Source organism: Cyprinus carpio, chromosome B17 (assembly GCF_018340385.1).
Source record: "Cyprinus carpio isolate SPL01 chromosome B17, ASM1834038v1, whole genome shotgun sequence".
In the NCBI taxonomy this organism is placed as follows: Eukaryota; Metazoa; Chordata; class Actinopteri; order Cypriniformes; family Cyprinidae; genus Cyprinus; species Cyprinus carpio.
Window position 1 is genome coordinate 1,952,270 of NC_056613.1, and position 18,879 is coordinate 1,971,148.

At 35.5% G+C, this 18,879-nt stretch overlaps 1 protein-coding gene across 1 annotated transcript; it reads right to left on the reverse strand.

The window, feature by feature from the left end:
* Positions 1-871: 871 nt before the first annotated feature.
* On the reverse strand, positions 872-17,626 carry LOC109106864 (XK-related protein 6). The gene is made up of 3 exons (XM_019120124.2): positions 16,912-17,626; positions 3,750-3,946; positions 872-2,357 (listed from the first exon to the last, which is right to left on the reverse strand). Exons 1-3 carry the CDS (start codon positions 17,517-17,519, stop codon positions 1,390-1,392), a joined length of 1,773 nt encoding a protein of 590 aa, XP_018975669.1. The 5' UTR covers positions 17,520-17,626; the 3' UTR covers positions 872-1,389.
* Between the last annotated feature and the right edge of the window lie 1,253 nt (positions 17,627-18,879).

Sequence of the window (18,879 nt, forward strand, 5' to 3'; positions counted from 1 at the left end):
AGGAAAAATATGTGGGCTAGGGTTTCTCGGAGAACCGCGGCCACATTTCTGCACCTCACAAGTTTATTACTTGGAATTTTGGATGACGAGACCAGACAAACAGATGAGTAGTAACCGGATACACACTATGCAGTCTAAATGCTCAAAAAGAGGTTGAAATAATGGAGAGGACCAGTCATACAACGCCACCTTGTCGGGGTTTTCTGTGCTTATTTCTGATGAGATAAAACACGCTCTATGTTCACACCGCAGCTGAATCTGATGTGTTTTCCAATCAACCAATCAAACTCGACTTGCGTCATAATTGCACATTTTCACACTTGGTCAGTGGAATGATGCTAAACTTGGTCAATTCTAATAAATGTATCATTTCTAGAAATTCAATAAAAAAAAGTTATAAACAATATTTTTAAGTTATAATTATAACAGAAATAGAACAATAAATAATTCATGTAATTTAAGCAGCTGAAAATTAGCTGAAAATTAGAATGAGGTATTTTGGATTGCGGTGTAAACAAAGCCGGGAAACAAAAACATCCCAATAATTGAGGATTTCAATCGATGTGCTATTCTCTGTACAAAACTGTGCCTTCAAAACCACCCAAGAGCTGTGTGCTTTTATTATTTAATTCTTAATATAAATTCCCACTAATCAGTGCAATATTAACCATACTTATTGTGCAAAGGGTTTAATGGATTTGAACTGTGCTATACAGAGTCAATGAGGTATTTCTTTAATAACCAAAGAATACAATAATCAAGACACTTTAACAAACTAAATACAGATTTTAAGGCAAACAGACAATGAATGCCACTTGGATTTTGTCTGACAGGTTGATTCTCACCTGCAGAGGTAAGTGTAAAGGGGCACGTACAGGCCAAATCCCTCTACTGTAGTTTGCTAGTAGAAGTTCCTACTCAACTCTTACCGAAAATAAGTGACTTTTGATTGCACCATCAATGCAAATCACAAGTGGAAGATCTAGGTTATAGCAGGTGCTTTTTGTATATAAACCACCACTTGAGCATATCGATCAACGCAAATGTGAAAAAAGGGCTCTGAAATATCAGATCAGCTAATTGTAAAAAAAAAACAAAAAAAAAACACAAGGCGGTGTTGATGTGGTCAAACAATCTCCATTTTTCCAATGTAATGGTTTCCGCTGGCTGTAAACACCATGATGCATACATATCCCTTCACGGGAACACATTTCTAAATGGATATTGTAAAAAAGAGACAGTATATACATACAAAATATATACACATCTTCTAGAGGCTTTTCACGTCAAAGAAAAATGTGCAATGCTTGATGCTTACACTCTTTTACACACAAGTACGCATTTATACGGAAACCAAAATGGCATGCATTTCGCAAAACGTGGCAGACGTCACAGGGACGACTCGTACTGCAGGAGCTCGTACAGCAGTGGTCCGTCCCTGTACCTGATCCCGACGGTGGCGGGCGTGATGAATTGCAGGATGTTTATCGTCCTTCGCAAGCGCCTGTCCACGAAGTGAGCATCCCAGGCCGGGTAGCGTTTTCTGGGCATGTCGATCTTGATCAGAGGTCCCTCCGGCCGGTAGCGGCCCAAGGGAGTGGTGGGCTCGGGCGAGCGCACCTGAAACACGGGCAGGCAGGTGTCCGCCGAGGCGTCCTCCTGCTGGCCAAAGGCCCCCATGGAAGCCCGGCTGGGAGTGGGTTGGGACGCTCGTGGTCGTGGGGTGGGTGCTATGGGCTCGGCCTCCGGGGGTAATGGAAGTCCCCAAAGAAGCTCGGCACAACAGGAGCTGGCTAGCACCCTTATTTTAGGTCCCATCGGATGAAGGAACCCATAGTAGATGCCCATGAAAACCACCCCTGAGGCGAAGGTCAGGTAAACCCCGCAGAGCACCGGCACTGCATAGGAGTCGGTGGTGACTGGGTCTCGGTAGGCGTACCACAGGCAAGTAAGCACCGTATTCTCGGCAAGCACCACAAAGTAGTAGATCACCATGCGGAACCGTGTTCGGCCCTCCTTCACGTTGAACCAGCAGAAGATGTAGACGATGCCCACCACCATGTTGAAGAGCACCTCTTCCCATTTGGACATGCAAAAATCCGTGCCGCCGTACACGATCCAGAACGCCATGGCACACCAGTGCACGACCACGAAGATGCCGAAGTAGATGTGGAAGATGGAAGCGAAGAGGGCGAAGGAGAGCACCCGTGAGGATATTGTGAAAAGCCTCCAGAAGATGTGGATCAGCGCACCTCTGTAGCTCATGCTCTTTTTGTCATCTCTGGAGTCGCGCAGGAGCTTGTGGTATGAAGCCAGGACCCAGGCCAGCGAGAGTAGGGAGGCAACGGAGGAGACACCTGTGAGGTATTCATGATGAGAGACAGTCTTCAGTATAATTATCAGAGGCCCTGTTTCCACCTGATATTAAGATATGTTTTCAGTGATCTGATCACAAGCAGTCAGCCAAGACACATGACCGTTTGCACCTGGTTTTACCATGTGTTTTAAATGTGTCTCCTGTGACCATTTGGATTTGGATTTCGTCTAGACCCTCCCCTCTTGTTTCGTCACACTTTACATTACTTTTCATGGAAGTGCTGCATGTGGCACACAAATATAACAGACTGAAGTCATAGACTTAAGTCAGGTTAGACAACATATTTAATTAAATGTGGATTAAAAAAACAAGGCTGTGAGAAAGGGGTGGGCGATATGACCAAAATCTTGTATCACGATATGAGATACGGTAACGATATATATCACAATATAGTTATTTTTGCTTTAAATAAGGTCTTTATGATACCATAGAAATTTCATAGTTCTTGTCACCAGTATCAATAACACAAAAAAAATTAATTATAAAAAAAAGCTCAAGCTCACTGAAGACAAGTAAACAGTCAGAGATTAAAAAAGAACAAGAAACTAATTACAAGCAAGGACAAAAAAAACTACAGTAGAATAAATAAGAAAAGCTAAATACAATGTATAAAATAATCAAATGTATAAAAACACTGCATATTCTTCACTGTGTAAATTACATACATATTTTTTTTTTACTAAATTTACAAGATGTAGTCAACAGCAGTGAGAGATTTTCTCTCTTTTGTTGTTTGAGTAACATGAATGACAGACGACAGGAATTTAAGACTGTTGTCACTTTAAGAGCTGCTGGATCCAAAATACTGTTACACATTATCTTTCTCTTCTGTTTGCTTTCACTTAAGACCTAAATTACTGTGTTTATGAGGATACTTGCAAAAATTGGCATTTTGACACATACAAGTGTGTGCATTTAACTGTTCAAGGCCTATAAAGCAGCAATAATACCATCTTCATGCTCGCGCCTCTCTGACAAAGCAAACACATAGCGAAATGAGTTCTCTTTTACTGCTGACTGTGTTTCAGCAGCTTAAAATCACTTGCTTTTAGACCATAATGCTTAAAAATGCATACAAACTATGTGTTTTCGTGACCACAAATAACACAAATAAAAGAAATCTCTTTATATAAACAAACTAAGGATTTATCTGTACTCTTTCCATTTAAAATTAGAGGCAACCAATGCAATTTAATCACAATCCAAAAAAAGATGTTGCATACATGCAGCATGAGTAGTTTTTGAATCTAAATTAGATTTACCGCTATAAACAAAGCAGCGCTGCACTTATAAATATTACTTTAATATACAATTGGAAACGCTAAGCTTTAGTTGACTGAACTAACTCCACTAACGTATGGTTCACACTCACACTGCAGCGTCTCGGCCCGGTTCTTCTGGATCATTATACAGAGTTGTAGCACCAGTTGGGGGGCACTCTCTAAAAACGTCTCCAGCAACCGGAGCATGTTGACATCAGCATACTCGTACATCATCGCCCAGTAGAAGCGCCGCCTGTGTTCCTTCTGCCGTCGACTTTGGATGCCCAGGTACATTGTGCGGATATACCTGTTCAGAAGATCAAAACATTACTACAAGTGCACACTTTGTCTTCAATTACCAGAAGCTACAAAAACCCAACACCATTAATTGCTCAGTGAATTCATATCTCATCATGTTCCAATGAGCCTTTTCAATGAGATGCATAGTTAATAAACATACACATCTCCGGACAAAATGAGCAACATTCTTGTAAACAGGATCTTTTTTTTTTTTTTTTTGTATATGAAAAATATATGCAGTTGTCTTTTTTTTCAATTTTGTGATTGTGTGTTACAAAGAAACCAGAGAAATACTGGTTTGATACCTATAAATAGAATTTGCACACAATTTTAAACAGTCCCAAAAGTTCTACCATCACAAAGCAGTAATTCCCAAACACATCTTAATTATAGATGTGGGGAAAGCACTCTTTGATATGTATAAATAATTTAACAATTTTTTTTAAAATAATACACTTGCAATTATATTTGCAGGAAACACATACTTTGTGCTCAAAATTAGCCTAAAATGTAAAATAATCAGCCTAATTTTAGAGACAGTAAAGATCCATTTCCAAAAGCACAAACATTAAGTAAAATCTGAAAAGTTGTAATTAAAATAGTCACAAAGTGAAAATTTAAATATTGCATCCAATTAGAAAATTAAAAATATTTGTTGAATACAGTTTTATTTATCTTACTGTATGTACTTGTATTTGTTTTATTTTTGTAATATATTTTTGTAAAGATCTGTTTGTTATTTACTGTTTTTATCTTTATTACTTTTTTCTGTTTTTGGTGAATTGCATTAAAAACCAGTTAGGGACAGTTAGACCTGCAAACATCATAATTATTATTCATAATATCAGTATATGGAACTCAAAACAATTAAAACAAAAAATGGAAAAATATATTGTCCCCATTTTTAATTAATAGAGAATAACAAGTGAGATTTCAATGATATTTTGACCACTGAACTAGGAAATCTCTGGTTTTTCGGAAATCTAGTCACCTTAATGCAAGTTAATGTCCAATAAATCTACATTATATGTGGTGCTGCATCCAAAAACTTCCAATTTAGCATCTATTTGTCCAACTGTTCAATTGGCATCACTATCTGACTTCCTATCAATGCATTTTACCAGAGATGGACACAGTTACAAAGCACTGAGTGTCCTTAAAATGATGGTATTTGGAAAATAAATAAATGAATGAATAAATAAATAAATAAATAAACAAATAAATAATTTATGTAACCATTTATTTAGAAGAGATGTGCAATAAATTGTATCATTCACATGTGCCCATCATTTTCAAAGGTTGCTTGAGGCACAGCGACTCTGAACATGAGTGTGAATTATTTATGTCTATAAAATGAGCTGAAGCACATGGCAGCAGGAGTTTCCCATCAAGGGCAGACTTATTACATCAGTGTTTCTTGATCCTGATCCTGGAGTACCCAAATACAATATACTCATTTTAGAACAAATATTTAGGGCAATATTCACATTGTGACAATATACCATTGACAAGAAGGCATCACGGCTCCAATTATTATTATTTCTTTTTTCAATTATATTTTGAATTTGTTTTATGTATTTTTGCTTTTTATTTATTTTAATTTTTTTAATATATATATATATATATAAAAATTATATATAATATATATATATTTTTTTTGTAATAATTTTTTATTTCAAAAAACCAAATAAAAAAAATGTTGTTTTTGCATTTAATTTAAATTAAATTAACTATAATAACCCTAATGAAAACCATAAAAATTTTATTTAAAGTAAGAAATGTTTTTATGGTTTTATTTTATATAATAACCCTGCACTTCTCATATACTCTAGTCTGGAGTGTAAAGCTGTGAAAACAGACAAACGGAGTGAGATATCACAGTATATCGCATACGCATCTCAGCGATTTCACAGTTTACATATTAACACTGCATTTATTTACAGTCACTGCGGGACGTTTCTGCACTATAATGATTAATGGCCAATACTGACTGTATGCAAACAAACAGACAACACCCTTTGTGTTGATATATAGCCAGTGGATACTGCACTGCCTGAACTGGGATATTAAAGCCGCTGCATCAAGCAGGCTTCAGGCATGAGTCTCATGCCAGACAGAAAGAGTTATATCTCAAATCTCTCTAATAGTACCACAGGAAGTCACTCAGTGATCTGCCTTTATTTGCTTTATGTTTCCAGCTGAATGAGTCACCGTATGCAGCTGTGCCACTGATATCGACCCTGATGGGATGGGAATGGGGGCTGGTTACAGTAATGTTGGGTTTCATGTCATCCAAGCTGTTTCCCGTGTTAATCAATACAGCCTTAAAAGCATGGAGTGCATGTACTAAAATATGAAAGCTGATAAATTTAGCCACAAATTCATAGGATGCACTGTAACATACAGTTAAAAGTTTTAGTAGCAACATTTTTTAAAAGAATCCTCTAATGCACACCAAGGCTGCATTTATTTGATAAAAAATACAGTAATTTTGTGAAATATTTTACAAATTCAAATAACTGCTTCCTATCTGAATATATTGTAAAATGTTATTTATTTCTGTGATGCCAAGCTGAATTTTCAGCATCATAACTCCAGTCTTCAGTGTCACATGATCCTTCAGAAATCATTCTAATATGCTGATTTGATTTGCTGCTCAAGAAAATATTTCTTATTATTATCAATGTCGAAAAGAGTAACATTTTTGAGGATTTTTTTAACAGTTTTTATATGAGGTAGACATATTTTAATGTTTTCTAACATAAACATATTTGCTGTCACTTCTGATTAATTTAATGCATGATTGCAGAATATAAGCATTCATTTCTTTCAGAAAATTTTTTTTATAAATCAAGTCATTATAATACAGAAATAAAACAGTGCTAATAAAACAGAGAAACAGCAAGAGCTCTAGAAAGGAGATAATACAGATGTGCCGTGTTAATGCAGCCTATCGATCTCCCATCTCCCCAGTCTCTATCATACAGGCAACAAAACTATGAATGAAAATAAGCACACCATCACATAGATCCATAAAGCAATGATCTTTTCCAGAGTCTAAATACAAACAAACAGAATTACTTTGGTTTCTATCTAGAAGTGTGACACCTCGGATGAAAGATTTGCACGCCTGTGAAATCCTGGGGTTTTCCCGCTAAATCCTTCCTGGGGAATACTATGAAAAAAAGGATTTCCACTATCATCCAACAAACATATGGAGAGAGACAATGGGAAAATGACTGGGAACATTATGCATGCATGTGATACACCAAATTTCTCCTCTTTCCGTCTCACTTTCCAGCACTTCAAAGTACATTTTTTTAAGTAAAACAAGTTGTTAGAGGTGGTGAAATGTGAAAGATGTTTTTGCATTAATAATACAGAATCAAATGTTAAAAATGGGGGGAAATAAAGAGACAGAGAGGTAGACTTACACTCATCTCGCTCTGTTCCAGAAGCCTCTTTCTTTCTTTCTCTCATTCTTTCTGTCTGTGAGCGAGTAAACCTCCCTGTCCCAAACCAAACTGCTTCTGTCTAGATCATCAGTCCATCAGGGAAACTAATGCAAAACAAACAGAACATAATGGAGTCATGAAATGAGAATGGGATGAGGGAGAACACACAACAACCAAACTGCAACAGAATTATGAGGTCGAGCAGACATCAAATGAAAATGGGTAAAATGACTCCAAACAAGGCAGAAATTAGAATCTCGTAAAGCAGAGGGATGGACGTGCTATTTAGAAAGAGAAGAGAATTCTGAACCTGAATACTGTTCCTTTTCAATAACTAAAGACATTTTACATATTGCACACCTTAAGGTAAATATATATGCATACACATGCATATAATTAACAAAAATAAAATATGAAGTTTGATCAGATGATAAAATGTCTATATTATGCAAACCCGTTTCTGCCAAAAAAAGGCAACTCAGACTTTTTCGCTCACATTTTTTCACATATATCATGCAAATCTGTGTTTGTATCTCGCAATTTAAAAGTCAGAATTGCAAGATATTAACATAGAATTGCATTATATAAGCTCAGAATTGTGACTTTTTCCTTGCAGTGAACTCTGACTTTACATCCCGCAATTGTGTAGTTTTTTTTTTTGCCAAAGAATAAAAATCTAAACAGATTTTCTGCGACTTTTTATCTCATATATATATATATTATATATATATATATATATATATATAGTATATATATTTATTTTTTTTTTCTTTTTTTGCAATTCTGAGAGAAAAAGTCTGAATTGAAAAATAAAATCCTAAGAAAAGTAAATACATATCATGAGCATGATCAGAGATGATTACAGAAAAGATTATCAGTTAATAAAGGCTAATTTCATGCACAATAGTATGTATGACCTCAAAACACTTTAACCATAGTGCATGATTTGTAAACATTACATAACCAGCTCCATATGTATGGTTTTTCTGAAGTAAGCTTGCTTGTAAGCTCACCTGGTACAGCATTGCACTTGCAATGTAAAGCACTTGGGTACATGTCCCATGAAACACCAATTACGATAAAAGAGCTATAAAAAAACAGTAGAAGCAAACTACAATGGCATAGTCTACAACCTTGGGCTGGCAGTAGTTTTTTAAGCTCCAGTAAAACATAAGCAGATTTATCTGACATTTCTTAAGATTTTGTTTTAATACAATAGCTTTAGAGTAATGTTTAATGTTACATTCAACATTTTCAACAAAAAACAAAACAATAAAACACCACAAATCAACAACCATAAAAACTAACGTAATAAAACACTGCCAGATTCACATTCATCATGTTTTGGTTAAAACTAAACACGCTTTTAGCATCATTCATTCACTGGACATTCCACTTTAAAAGTGTCGTGCAAAGTGCAAAAAGCATAACATAAATCTGCAAAAATGACACCACAAGCATGTTTTTCTAATGAGCCTGGGTTGGAAAAATACCCCATAAACTCAAAACGAACTCTATTCTAGTCTGTTATTAATCACAAAACAACCCCCTTCAGGGTGATATGAGATTTATTACCATAACCATACATTATCCCTCACACATTTTTCAACAACACAATAGCATACCACATGATAATTTGGCCATAAAAAAGAGCTAAAGCAAACAATGTGAGGATGGTCAGAAATCATAGGTACTTGGCTGAAGCTAAAATGCCACTGAAAGTGACAAAACTGCCCTGGATATGTAAATACACAGAACAATGCTCCAGTAAGTGTCTTATTTTCTAGGCCTACATATATTGCATAAAATATCAGCTAGAAAAACACTGAATAACCCTCTAAAAAAACACAGTGACAACTGCAAAACCGCAAATACATGGTGACAGATTTCAGCAGAGACCTGCATAATTCAACACAAGGATCTGCAAATGATTTGAATGTATTCCAGCAGAGCGTTTATTCTGTTATGATAAGTTATACATTATTTAAAGACAGTTTTGTTGTTTGATATTTATTTAATTTGTCTATTAGTTCTGAAACTGTATGTCACAGTAAAAATAAATAAATAAATAAAATTTAAATTATGTAAACCGGCATACACCAGAGATTGTTCCACATGCAGACACAAGTGTTTCTAAATGTCAGGAAATAATGCAACCTTCATGCTCCTTTTTCCAAAGCTTACAGTTTGACTCTGCTCATGAAACCATGATACAAGCAAAACATTATATTAACACTGAAAACATTACACCTGGATCCTATTTTGAACCTAGAGCATATTCCTTGAAAATAAATATTTCTTGAAAATATACTCACCCTCAGGACATCCAAGATGAAGACGAGTTTGTTTCTTCATCAGATTTGGAGTAAAGTAGCAGTCATCATTTGCTCAGCAATGGATCCTCTGCAGTGAATGGGTGCCGTCAGAATGAGAGTCCAAACAGCTGATAAAAACATCTCAATAATCCACACCACTCCAGTACATCAATTACCATCTTATATAGTGAAAAGCTGCATGTTTCTAAGAAACAAATCCATCATAAAGTATTAACTAAAGGTTAACTGCTGGACTTTAGTGTTGTGGATTACTGTGATGTTTTTATCAGCTGTTTGGACTCTCATTCTGACGGCACCCATTCACTGCAGAGCATCCATTGCTGAGCAAGCAATGTAATGCTACATTTCTTCAAATCTGTTCCCATGAAAAAACACAAGTATCTACATCTGGGATGGCCTGAGGGTGACCATATTTTCCTGTTTGGGTGAACTATTCCTTTTTGATATGAAGGTCTACAGTGAATTGTCCGGATTTTTGTGGAACAGGAAAATTTCACGCTTGCTCTCTCATTTGACCCCTAGATGAAGTATTCAGGTGCTATTTCAAGCGAGTGCATCATGACTAAGAGAAAGAACCTGCTGAGACACTGTCTCTTCTGGAGAGCTGTTACTGAAACTCCCGCAGGGAGGATAGATTCAGTTCATAGGCTTTATGCTTTTACCCTGAAAATTTCACAGATTTTGCCTGCAATCAATAATTGAACACAACTTTAACACTGAGGTTTGTGTGCAACTCAGGATCTCACAGCTGAATCTTTTATAAGGAAACAGTCTGGGTTTAGTTCATAAAAGCTTTAAAGCTGAACAGACTGTTGAGCAGTTAGCAATACAATCTGAGAAAACAGACTTTTAGACCTCTTTTTCAGCTACTGAGACGTTTCTGAGCACTTATCAAAGGGGCATGATTGTGAAAACATCTAAAGGTCAGGCACATTTTGATGCACCATGAAAACACACTGTAAGTTTTAGATCACAATAAAAATGTCTCACTTTCTGAATTTCCGCCACTTTCAGAAATCAGACAGATGAATATTCTGGTCTTTACAGAAGCAAAAAAAAGCCTTTGCACACAAAAACAAATTATTATATAAAAAAAAAAAAAAATGCATGATATGACAAAAAGAGCAAACAGTCTCACTATAACAATAGATTCTATCTAACTAATTTCAACTCCTAAAAGTTATTTACAATCCAACAAATCCCAGTTTCAGTGTTCTGTATTCTGTTCTGTATTATATTTTTAGTCACAGCTGCAGAATGAATTCAACAATCATAATCCTTAGGAACCCTCATACATTAAGGCTGAAACTATAGCTGCAATCTTCTCTGTAAGTCCAGTGAATCTAATTCCCCAATAAAAAGAAACAATAGTTAAGGCTCACAGTTATCTGAAAGGTTAAATGGATGATGGAGGATTATGTGGCTAAGTAGATGTAAGAGCTACTCAGGTTTAGAAGCTAAACACATTATGAAATCAGAAATCCCTGTGCATATTGACCATTTCAAAGTGAATTCATTTCTGCATTCTTACCAGATTTATTATAGTGTCATACTGTAGTTTCTTTTAATGTTTTGAAACAAAGATTCTAGTTTTCTAGTTTTCATTTTAATTTAAAAATATTTTAGTCATTTTGTTGTTTTTATTATTAAAAAAATTTAATAGTTTTTTTATATATAAATCTAAATAGTTTTTATTTTATTTTTTATCAAATTAAATTAAATTAAGATGAGAAATGCCTTGGCAACAAGTTTTTTGTTGTTGTTGTTGATTTTCTAACTCTAATGACCCTAATGAATAATAACAGATAACAGAATAAAATAAATAACTGATTCAAATAAAAAAGATCAGTACTTTGATAAATTTCCAGGGAAATTAAATAAAAGTTAAATGAAATAACTGAAAAAAATATAATAGAATAGAATATAAGAACTAAAATAAAATAAAAACACACAGAAATGCAAATTAATAAACTACAGAGACATAAAAAAGGCTAAAAACAAATGACAACACCTCCCCCCCCACACACACACACAAAATTACTAAAGCACTTACAATTACTAAAATAAACGTGGAAAATATCAAAGATTTATTAAAAAAAAAAAGATATTATTAAAAACTATAATAGCATATCAATAAAAATACAATAACCATTACTGAATATTAAACTAATACTGCATACATTGAAAAAAAAGTATTAATCTTCGTTCTTCATCGTTTCTTAGTCTATCTTTTTTAAAGGGGTCATATGATGTGATTTCAAGTTTTCCTTTCTCTTTGGAGTGTTACAAGCTGTTCATGCATAGATAAGATCCCTAAAGTTGCAAAGACTAAAGTCTCAAACCCAAAGAGATATTCTTTATAAAAGTTAAGAGTCGTCCACGACGTCCTAAAACGCCTCGTTCTAACACACCCCACATATCTACATAACTATGAGGGAAGATTTGCATAACACCGCCCAAATGTTCACGCAAAGAAAGAAGGGTTAACTTTGATTCTCGCTGTAGTATTGTTGCTGCCGGCGCCATGTCGTGGAGATGCTGTGTGTTTCGTGTTTCCGTCACACGCTTGAGGCATTCACTCAATCACAATGCACTGGATAGCTGGCCAATCAGAGCACACCTTGCTTTTCAGAACGATGAGCTTTGTAAAAATCTGCACGTTTCAGAAGGCGGGGCATAGAGGAGAAACAATAATGTACAGTATGTGAAAAATAATGTGTTTTTTGAACCTTAAACAGCATAAACACATTTCATTACACCAAATACACAAAATAATGTTATTTTTTAGCAATGTCATGTGACCCCTTTAATAAACCTGGCATTGTGCACTGAAAATATTGTTTGGCTCTGTGATGGGTTGCTTACGTTCCTATTCTAAATTGCTTTGGATAAAATGCATAACTTTAAACTGGAATGTGACAAAGATTCAAAGAATTTCAACTTCAAAAACATTACACACATCAACTATGAGTCTCCTGCTATGAGCAACTGGTACTGGAGACCTTGTATTTCTCATGTCATTCTAGAGAAATAGCGCATTCGCAATATATAAACAATGTAAGTGCTGAACATTAAACAAGGTAAAGGTTGCATGAGTGGGTGGACAAGAAAACATGAAAGCAGCAGCTTGTGAGAGGGATCCGTGTAGCAGCGAAGTGTGTCCCAGGAGCCGCTCGTGCTGCGGTTAAGTGGAGGCAGTAAAAGGCCAGTAACGGGCCGGTGAAAGGTGTGAGCTTTGGGGCTCGGGGTGAGCGAAAGTGCACTGAACATATACAGAACAGAATTCAGGTCAGTGTGTCAATGCCAACATCTACAGCTACACCAGCTGCTGGACTACAGATCACTACAGATCGCGTAACAGGACCGCATGGACCTTCAGCTAACCCGTTTCAATAGGATGCTGCCCAGAGGGTTAAAAACAGATGCAAGAATGCTAATTAGATACTTGTGTTTCCTTGCAAGGAATAACAGTAGGTGGTTTCTTAGAGGTTCTATAATAAAAAGAGTTCATGCTCTTTTTGATATTCTTGTCTCTAGATACATCCCGTGTCCCTTCTTCAGTGCAAGTCTAGGGGATTTCATCCGTTTTAATTTTTAAACTTGTCCATAACTATGCAAATTATTTCAGGAACTATTCGTGTGAAAATAGCACACTGCAAAAAAAAAAATTGTATTTTTGTCATGTTTTCCAGTACAAACATTTTAATTTACGTGAGAAACAAGATGACTTCTTTTTTTTTTAAACATTTATCAAAATTAAGTGTTTTTTTTTTTTTTTTTTATATTCGGACTCTTACAGCTGATGACTTTGCAGCTTTCTTCACGATAAGACAAGAACATCAGTGCCAATAAGGTAAGAAAATTTCTTTTAATTAAAAATATAAATACTCATTCCAATTCCATCTTTTTTTTTAAATATAAAAACTATAAACTATTCAATATATATTTAATATTTTTAAAAAATCAATACATAAAAAGTAATCAAATTTTATTATATTTTTTTTAATATAATATATACAAGTAAATATATCTTGATTTAAGATTGTTTAGATATTTGTACAGGAAAAGTAATTAATTTTTATTTTATTTTTTTCAGTTCAATATTTAGGGTTAAGTGTTTGTTCAATTCATTAAATATACTGAAAAATATAGACGTATTTTTTACATTTCTAAATAAAGATTATTGATGTACGTTTTGCAAGAAAATACTATTTCAGTCTTTCTACCTAAAAATAAAATCACATTTAATTCCTGTCGTGTTTGGATTGGCATTTGCATGTAATATCAAGCCTCTACAACTGATCCAGGAATGCAGCAGTGAGGGTTGGGTTTGCAAAAAACAGCTCATTTTTTTTTTTTTTTTTTCAATTACTGATCTTGCATTACGGCCGACCAACATAAAACACTTTAGACTAATTGCAATGTTGAAAAAAAGCAATTGTTTTACAACTGGTGAATGTTTAAGAAACAGGCTGCAGTCTTTACTACATTTTTATTCTAAACACACAAATTTCTTTTTCTTTGTCATCATAGTCAAAAAAAAAAAAAAAAAAAAAAAAAATCCTCTAGTGGAAAACAACACAAAATTGTGTTTCTCTCGTTGATTGATTTGTTTTACGTTCCATATAATCGATATTATTATTATTACTTGTGTAAAACAAGTAAAACCGAACACAAATTAAATCCTCTCGGAAAAAAAAACTTTTTTTAACTTTTTGAGTTCTTTTTGAAATCTCTTCTACAGAAGTGTCCAGGCCAAGTTCTTTTTGAAATCTCTTCTACAGAAGTGTCCAGGCCAAGATATGCAGCAAAAAATAATGTGTGCACAAAACCAAATACAATTAAGACCAACATGGAATATTAAAAAATTAAAATATTAGACAGAGACAAACTAACAAGCCATCTTGGAACTATTAATTCATTTTTTTGTTGATTAATTCTAGTCAACAGTAGGGTCCAAAAGTCCTCTTAGTAACATTCAGAATATCATTTTCTCAATCCTGTAAGCCCAAATGTCACCGAATAACAACTGGACATGATCTGCATGTGTAAAGTAACTGCATTGAAGGGCTGAATGGATCGTCATGCTGAGAGAGCTCAGAGTCAAGCTGGGGTCTTACACTCTGAACACCGTAATCAGCCCTCATCAGTGTTAGATCTCTGCCAAGGGAAGCATATGTTCATCCAGAGAGTGTGAGCACCGCCGACGGGGAACAAATTCTCTGCCTGCGCCCGTCAGCTTCTGGTCACCCCTGAGCCCAACAGATGATCTTAACCGGCGTGACAGTCAACTAATTGTCTCCTGTTGCCCCACTGAAGAAGCCAAACATCAACAACAAGCTATTCTTACATATCACTGGACAGTCGCAGGATACAGGTTCCGCCGCTGTGTGGAGCTAATCACAGGCGATTATATATATACTGAACAGAACAGAGCACAAAATAATCTGTAATCTGATAAGTGGATTGACTGAAAAATCATGCAGCCTAGAATCCTTCTCTAATCTAATCATTTCTATGAAAATGCTATTTAAAATGAATGTTCCACTTTATATGACCGGTTCAAGTTATTCTGCACCATTTCACCAACAGACTAAACTATGGCATTAAATAAAGACAAATGAAAATTAGATGAATTCCACAAAATCAGTCAACATATACATTTCATTCCAGAAAAATTGAAAAAAATATATATATTATTATTAATATTTTAGTGAACATTTTACCCAGAGAATCACCACAAAGACTTAATTTTCAACAATAACAATAACAATATTTAACATTTAAAATTTTATACATTTTATAATCTCTCTTAGAAATTGCAGAAATTCTCATAAAACATTCAAATATATTTTTCTAGTATAATTATTACTATTATTTACATCCTGACTTTCATTTAATGTCAATTAAGCAAATTTACCTCCCCAAAATCACTACAATAATTTAATTCTCATTTTTTAATACAGAAAAATTAGGACATATTACTAAAATTTGAAAATATTTAGACATAATGTTTTATTTTTACTTACTAATTTTATATCTGCAATTAAAAAATAACATATTGGAGTAAGAAAAAATTAACGTATAAGTAATGTGAATAATAGTAATTAAAATTTGGGAGCAAATTGTAATTAACTGTTATATGTAAAATATCAAAATGCAAAACAAGTTTTTCTTTATGCTATATTTTTTTGTGTGTGATATATTCAACTACAATTTATGGGTAAAAAAAAAAATGTGTGTATTCACCCATTCGTCCTCATGCTGTATCTTGATGACATTTTTGTGATTCTGCACTTGGTTAAAAGCATCTGAATGCTAATGCTGGTGATGCAAAGCTTTGTTTCATGCTTATTTGTTCATCATTTAGTCCTATTCAACTCCAGAGCTTAACAGACCACATCAGACCAATGCAACCCCTCACCAGAATACACACGCTTCTCAATCAGCATGAAATATGACCTTGGAACAGCTAAAATATTGACAACATCCTGAAGACAAGACTTAAAGTGCACGCAGCATGCTACAAAATCAAGCCCAAGCTGGATGCAGCAAAACCAACCAAACCAGACTGAGGTTGTTTTCTTCTTGCAGAGGTCATTCAAGTAAATTAATTACAAGCTCTATCGATTTCACACTCTCCAGCCCGAAGTGAGCCCGTCATTCTGCTGAAATGAACTGTTTGGCATCGTTACACAGATGGTTAGAGGATACTGAACAAGCCGTGAAGCAAGAGAAAGAAAACATTGTGTTTCCACTGAGCTAGACTGCTTGACTTGATGGATATATAATGTGACGCTGGACCACACAACCAGTAATAAGAGTCAATGTTTTGAGATTTATCTGGAATCTGAGGGTGCAAAAAAATCTAAATATTGAGAAAATCACCTTTAAAGTTGTCCAAATAAAGTTCTTAGCAATGCATATTACTAATCAAAACTTAAGTTTAGGTAGGAAATTTACTAAATATCTTCATGGAACATGATCTTAACTTAACATCCTAATGATATTTTTGGCTATTGCTTCAAATATCCCCGTGCTGCTTATGACTGATTTTGTGCTCCAGGGTCACATATGATGCATGTGCATGCAATCACTCAGTTTATGTGTGCATGATCTCTGGAGTCAAAACAAGCGCATCATGTGCATCTGATCAGCGCATGTGACGCCCAGCCTCTTACCTCCACACTTGTCCCATCTGAAGAATGTGCACGCAAGCTTGCCAGACCCAAATGTAGATCACACAGCACCTGTCCCTGCCGTAGATTCGCGAGCTCAGATCCGCCGTGGCTTTTCTGCTGAGCCCCTCCACGGCCCCGAGCCCGCCGCCGGCGTAATCCTGGACGAACCACCTGAAGCTCAGGATCTGGACCAGCACCGACGGCACCAGCACGAAGAACAGCGTGAGTCCGAACCACAGATAGTCCCGTTTGGAGTAGTAGTCCAAAGCCAGCCACAAGTCCGTGCCGACGTCCCAGAAGAAGACGAGCAGCGCGAGGACGATCCAGAGGCAGTCCAGCCACAGGCGCTCCTCCGGCTGGTGCTGATGCTGCGGCCGCCTGCTTCCTCCTCCTCCTCCTCCTCCAGCAGCAGCAGCAGCATCCCTGTCGCCCAGCAGCGACTGCAGACACGCGCTCCTACAGCCCCAGTAGCACGACGACGTGTTGCAGCAGTGACAGATGTGTATAGCCGCGCTGTCCAGCGCATCCTCGTCGCCGGCCGCCTCGTCCAAGTTGTGCAGCTGGGCGAAACCGGTAACGACCCCCACGCCATCGGATTTTGCTGCCATCTTGCTCTCTGGAACGCTTCATCCCCCACTCCTTCCGCGCTCCGTGACGTCACTTCCGCGATACCTGTACTGGAGGGTGTGTGTGTGTGTGTGTGTATGAGATCATGATGCTACTTAAAATTGTTTGTGGGGCTCATGAATAATTTACCAGTTAAAAGTCTGGACACGTCCTGTGTAAGGACAGATTTTCCCATTTCACAATAATAGTTGCAAATATCGTGTAGTGAAAAAAAGACAAAAAAATATACAGTGTACTATACTATGTATATTTTGTATATTAAAATATATATAAAAAGTATATATGAGTGTGTGTGTGTGTGTGTGTGTGTGTGTGTGTGTGTGTGTGTGTGTGTGTGTGTGTGTGTGTGTGTGTGTGTAGAAAGAGGTGTGTGTGTGTGTGTGTGTGTGTGTGTGTGTGTATTTATATACTTTATATATTTTAAAACAATATAAATTAATACATAAAAATTATCTTTTTATGAATTTTCTGAATATTTCTCACTCCGATTTTTATTTGATATATGATTATTATTTCTGTACACAAACCTTTACGTTTTTTAACTGAACAAACAAACAAATAATTAAATGGACAGGCAAACAAACAAATAAATAAATAAATCACTATTATTTTCGAGAAAAAAAAAACACACTTTATTTGCCAGACTTTTATGAACACTGAATATTTAATTTTTTTTTTTCAAAGTAAATTTTCTGTACACGTTTAAAGGTTAAATAAATACATACATAAATAAATGTTTCCACCATTATTGTCCAGGATAAATCATACATTCATGAACAATGAATATTTCTCAAAGTGGGTTTGATTATGAAAGTCAATTTACACAAATCTTCTGACTACAAAATAAATAAATAAATTCCACCCTTAAAAATGTTTGATATAACATTTATTTATTTATATGTGTATTTATATTTTTAAATAAATTATTATATAAATATTTCCACCATTATTGTCCAGGAATAAAACGCAGTTTAACACGTTGACTTTTTATGACATTGGAAACCTGCCATTGTTATTGGGTTTTCTGCAGAATATAAACAGCAAAACATTAAAACACTTTATTTATTTGAAGACAGACACAGGCATATATATTCTGTGTCAGCATATTTTAGAGTTCCTGTGCATTACTATTATTGTTCTATTTAAAACGCATTGCATTATTGCTCAATTCATATTTAAACCGGTAATTATGTTAAAGAAAAAACGCTGGGGGAATAAAACAGCCTCCTTGAGCACAATCTGTGAGCTCCATAAAATCCACTGCAGTTGCTTTCAGCACATCGGGAAATTCCTAGATTAGCAGAGCACAAGCAAAACCCTCTGCCACAGGAATATGACAAA

Bases quoted from the DNA above. Each gene is read 5' to 3' on its own strand.
- LOC109106864 (XM_019120124.2), bottom strand. From the start codon at position 17,519: ATGGCAGCAAAATCCGATGGCGTGGGGGTCGTTACCGGTTTCGCCCAG. The intron at 3,947-16,911 runs GTAAGAGGCTGG...TCTTCTGAACAG, and splicing joins CAGATGGGACAAGTGTGGAG to GTATATCCGCACAATGTACC. The intron at 2,358-3,749 runs GTGAGTGTGAAC...AATACCTCACAG, and splicing joins CCGGGCCGAGACGCTGCAGT to GTGTCTCCTCCGTTGCCTCC.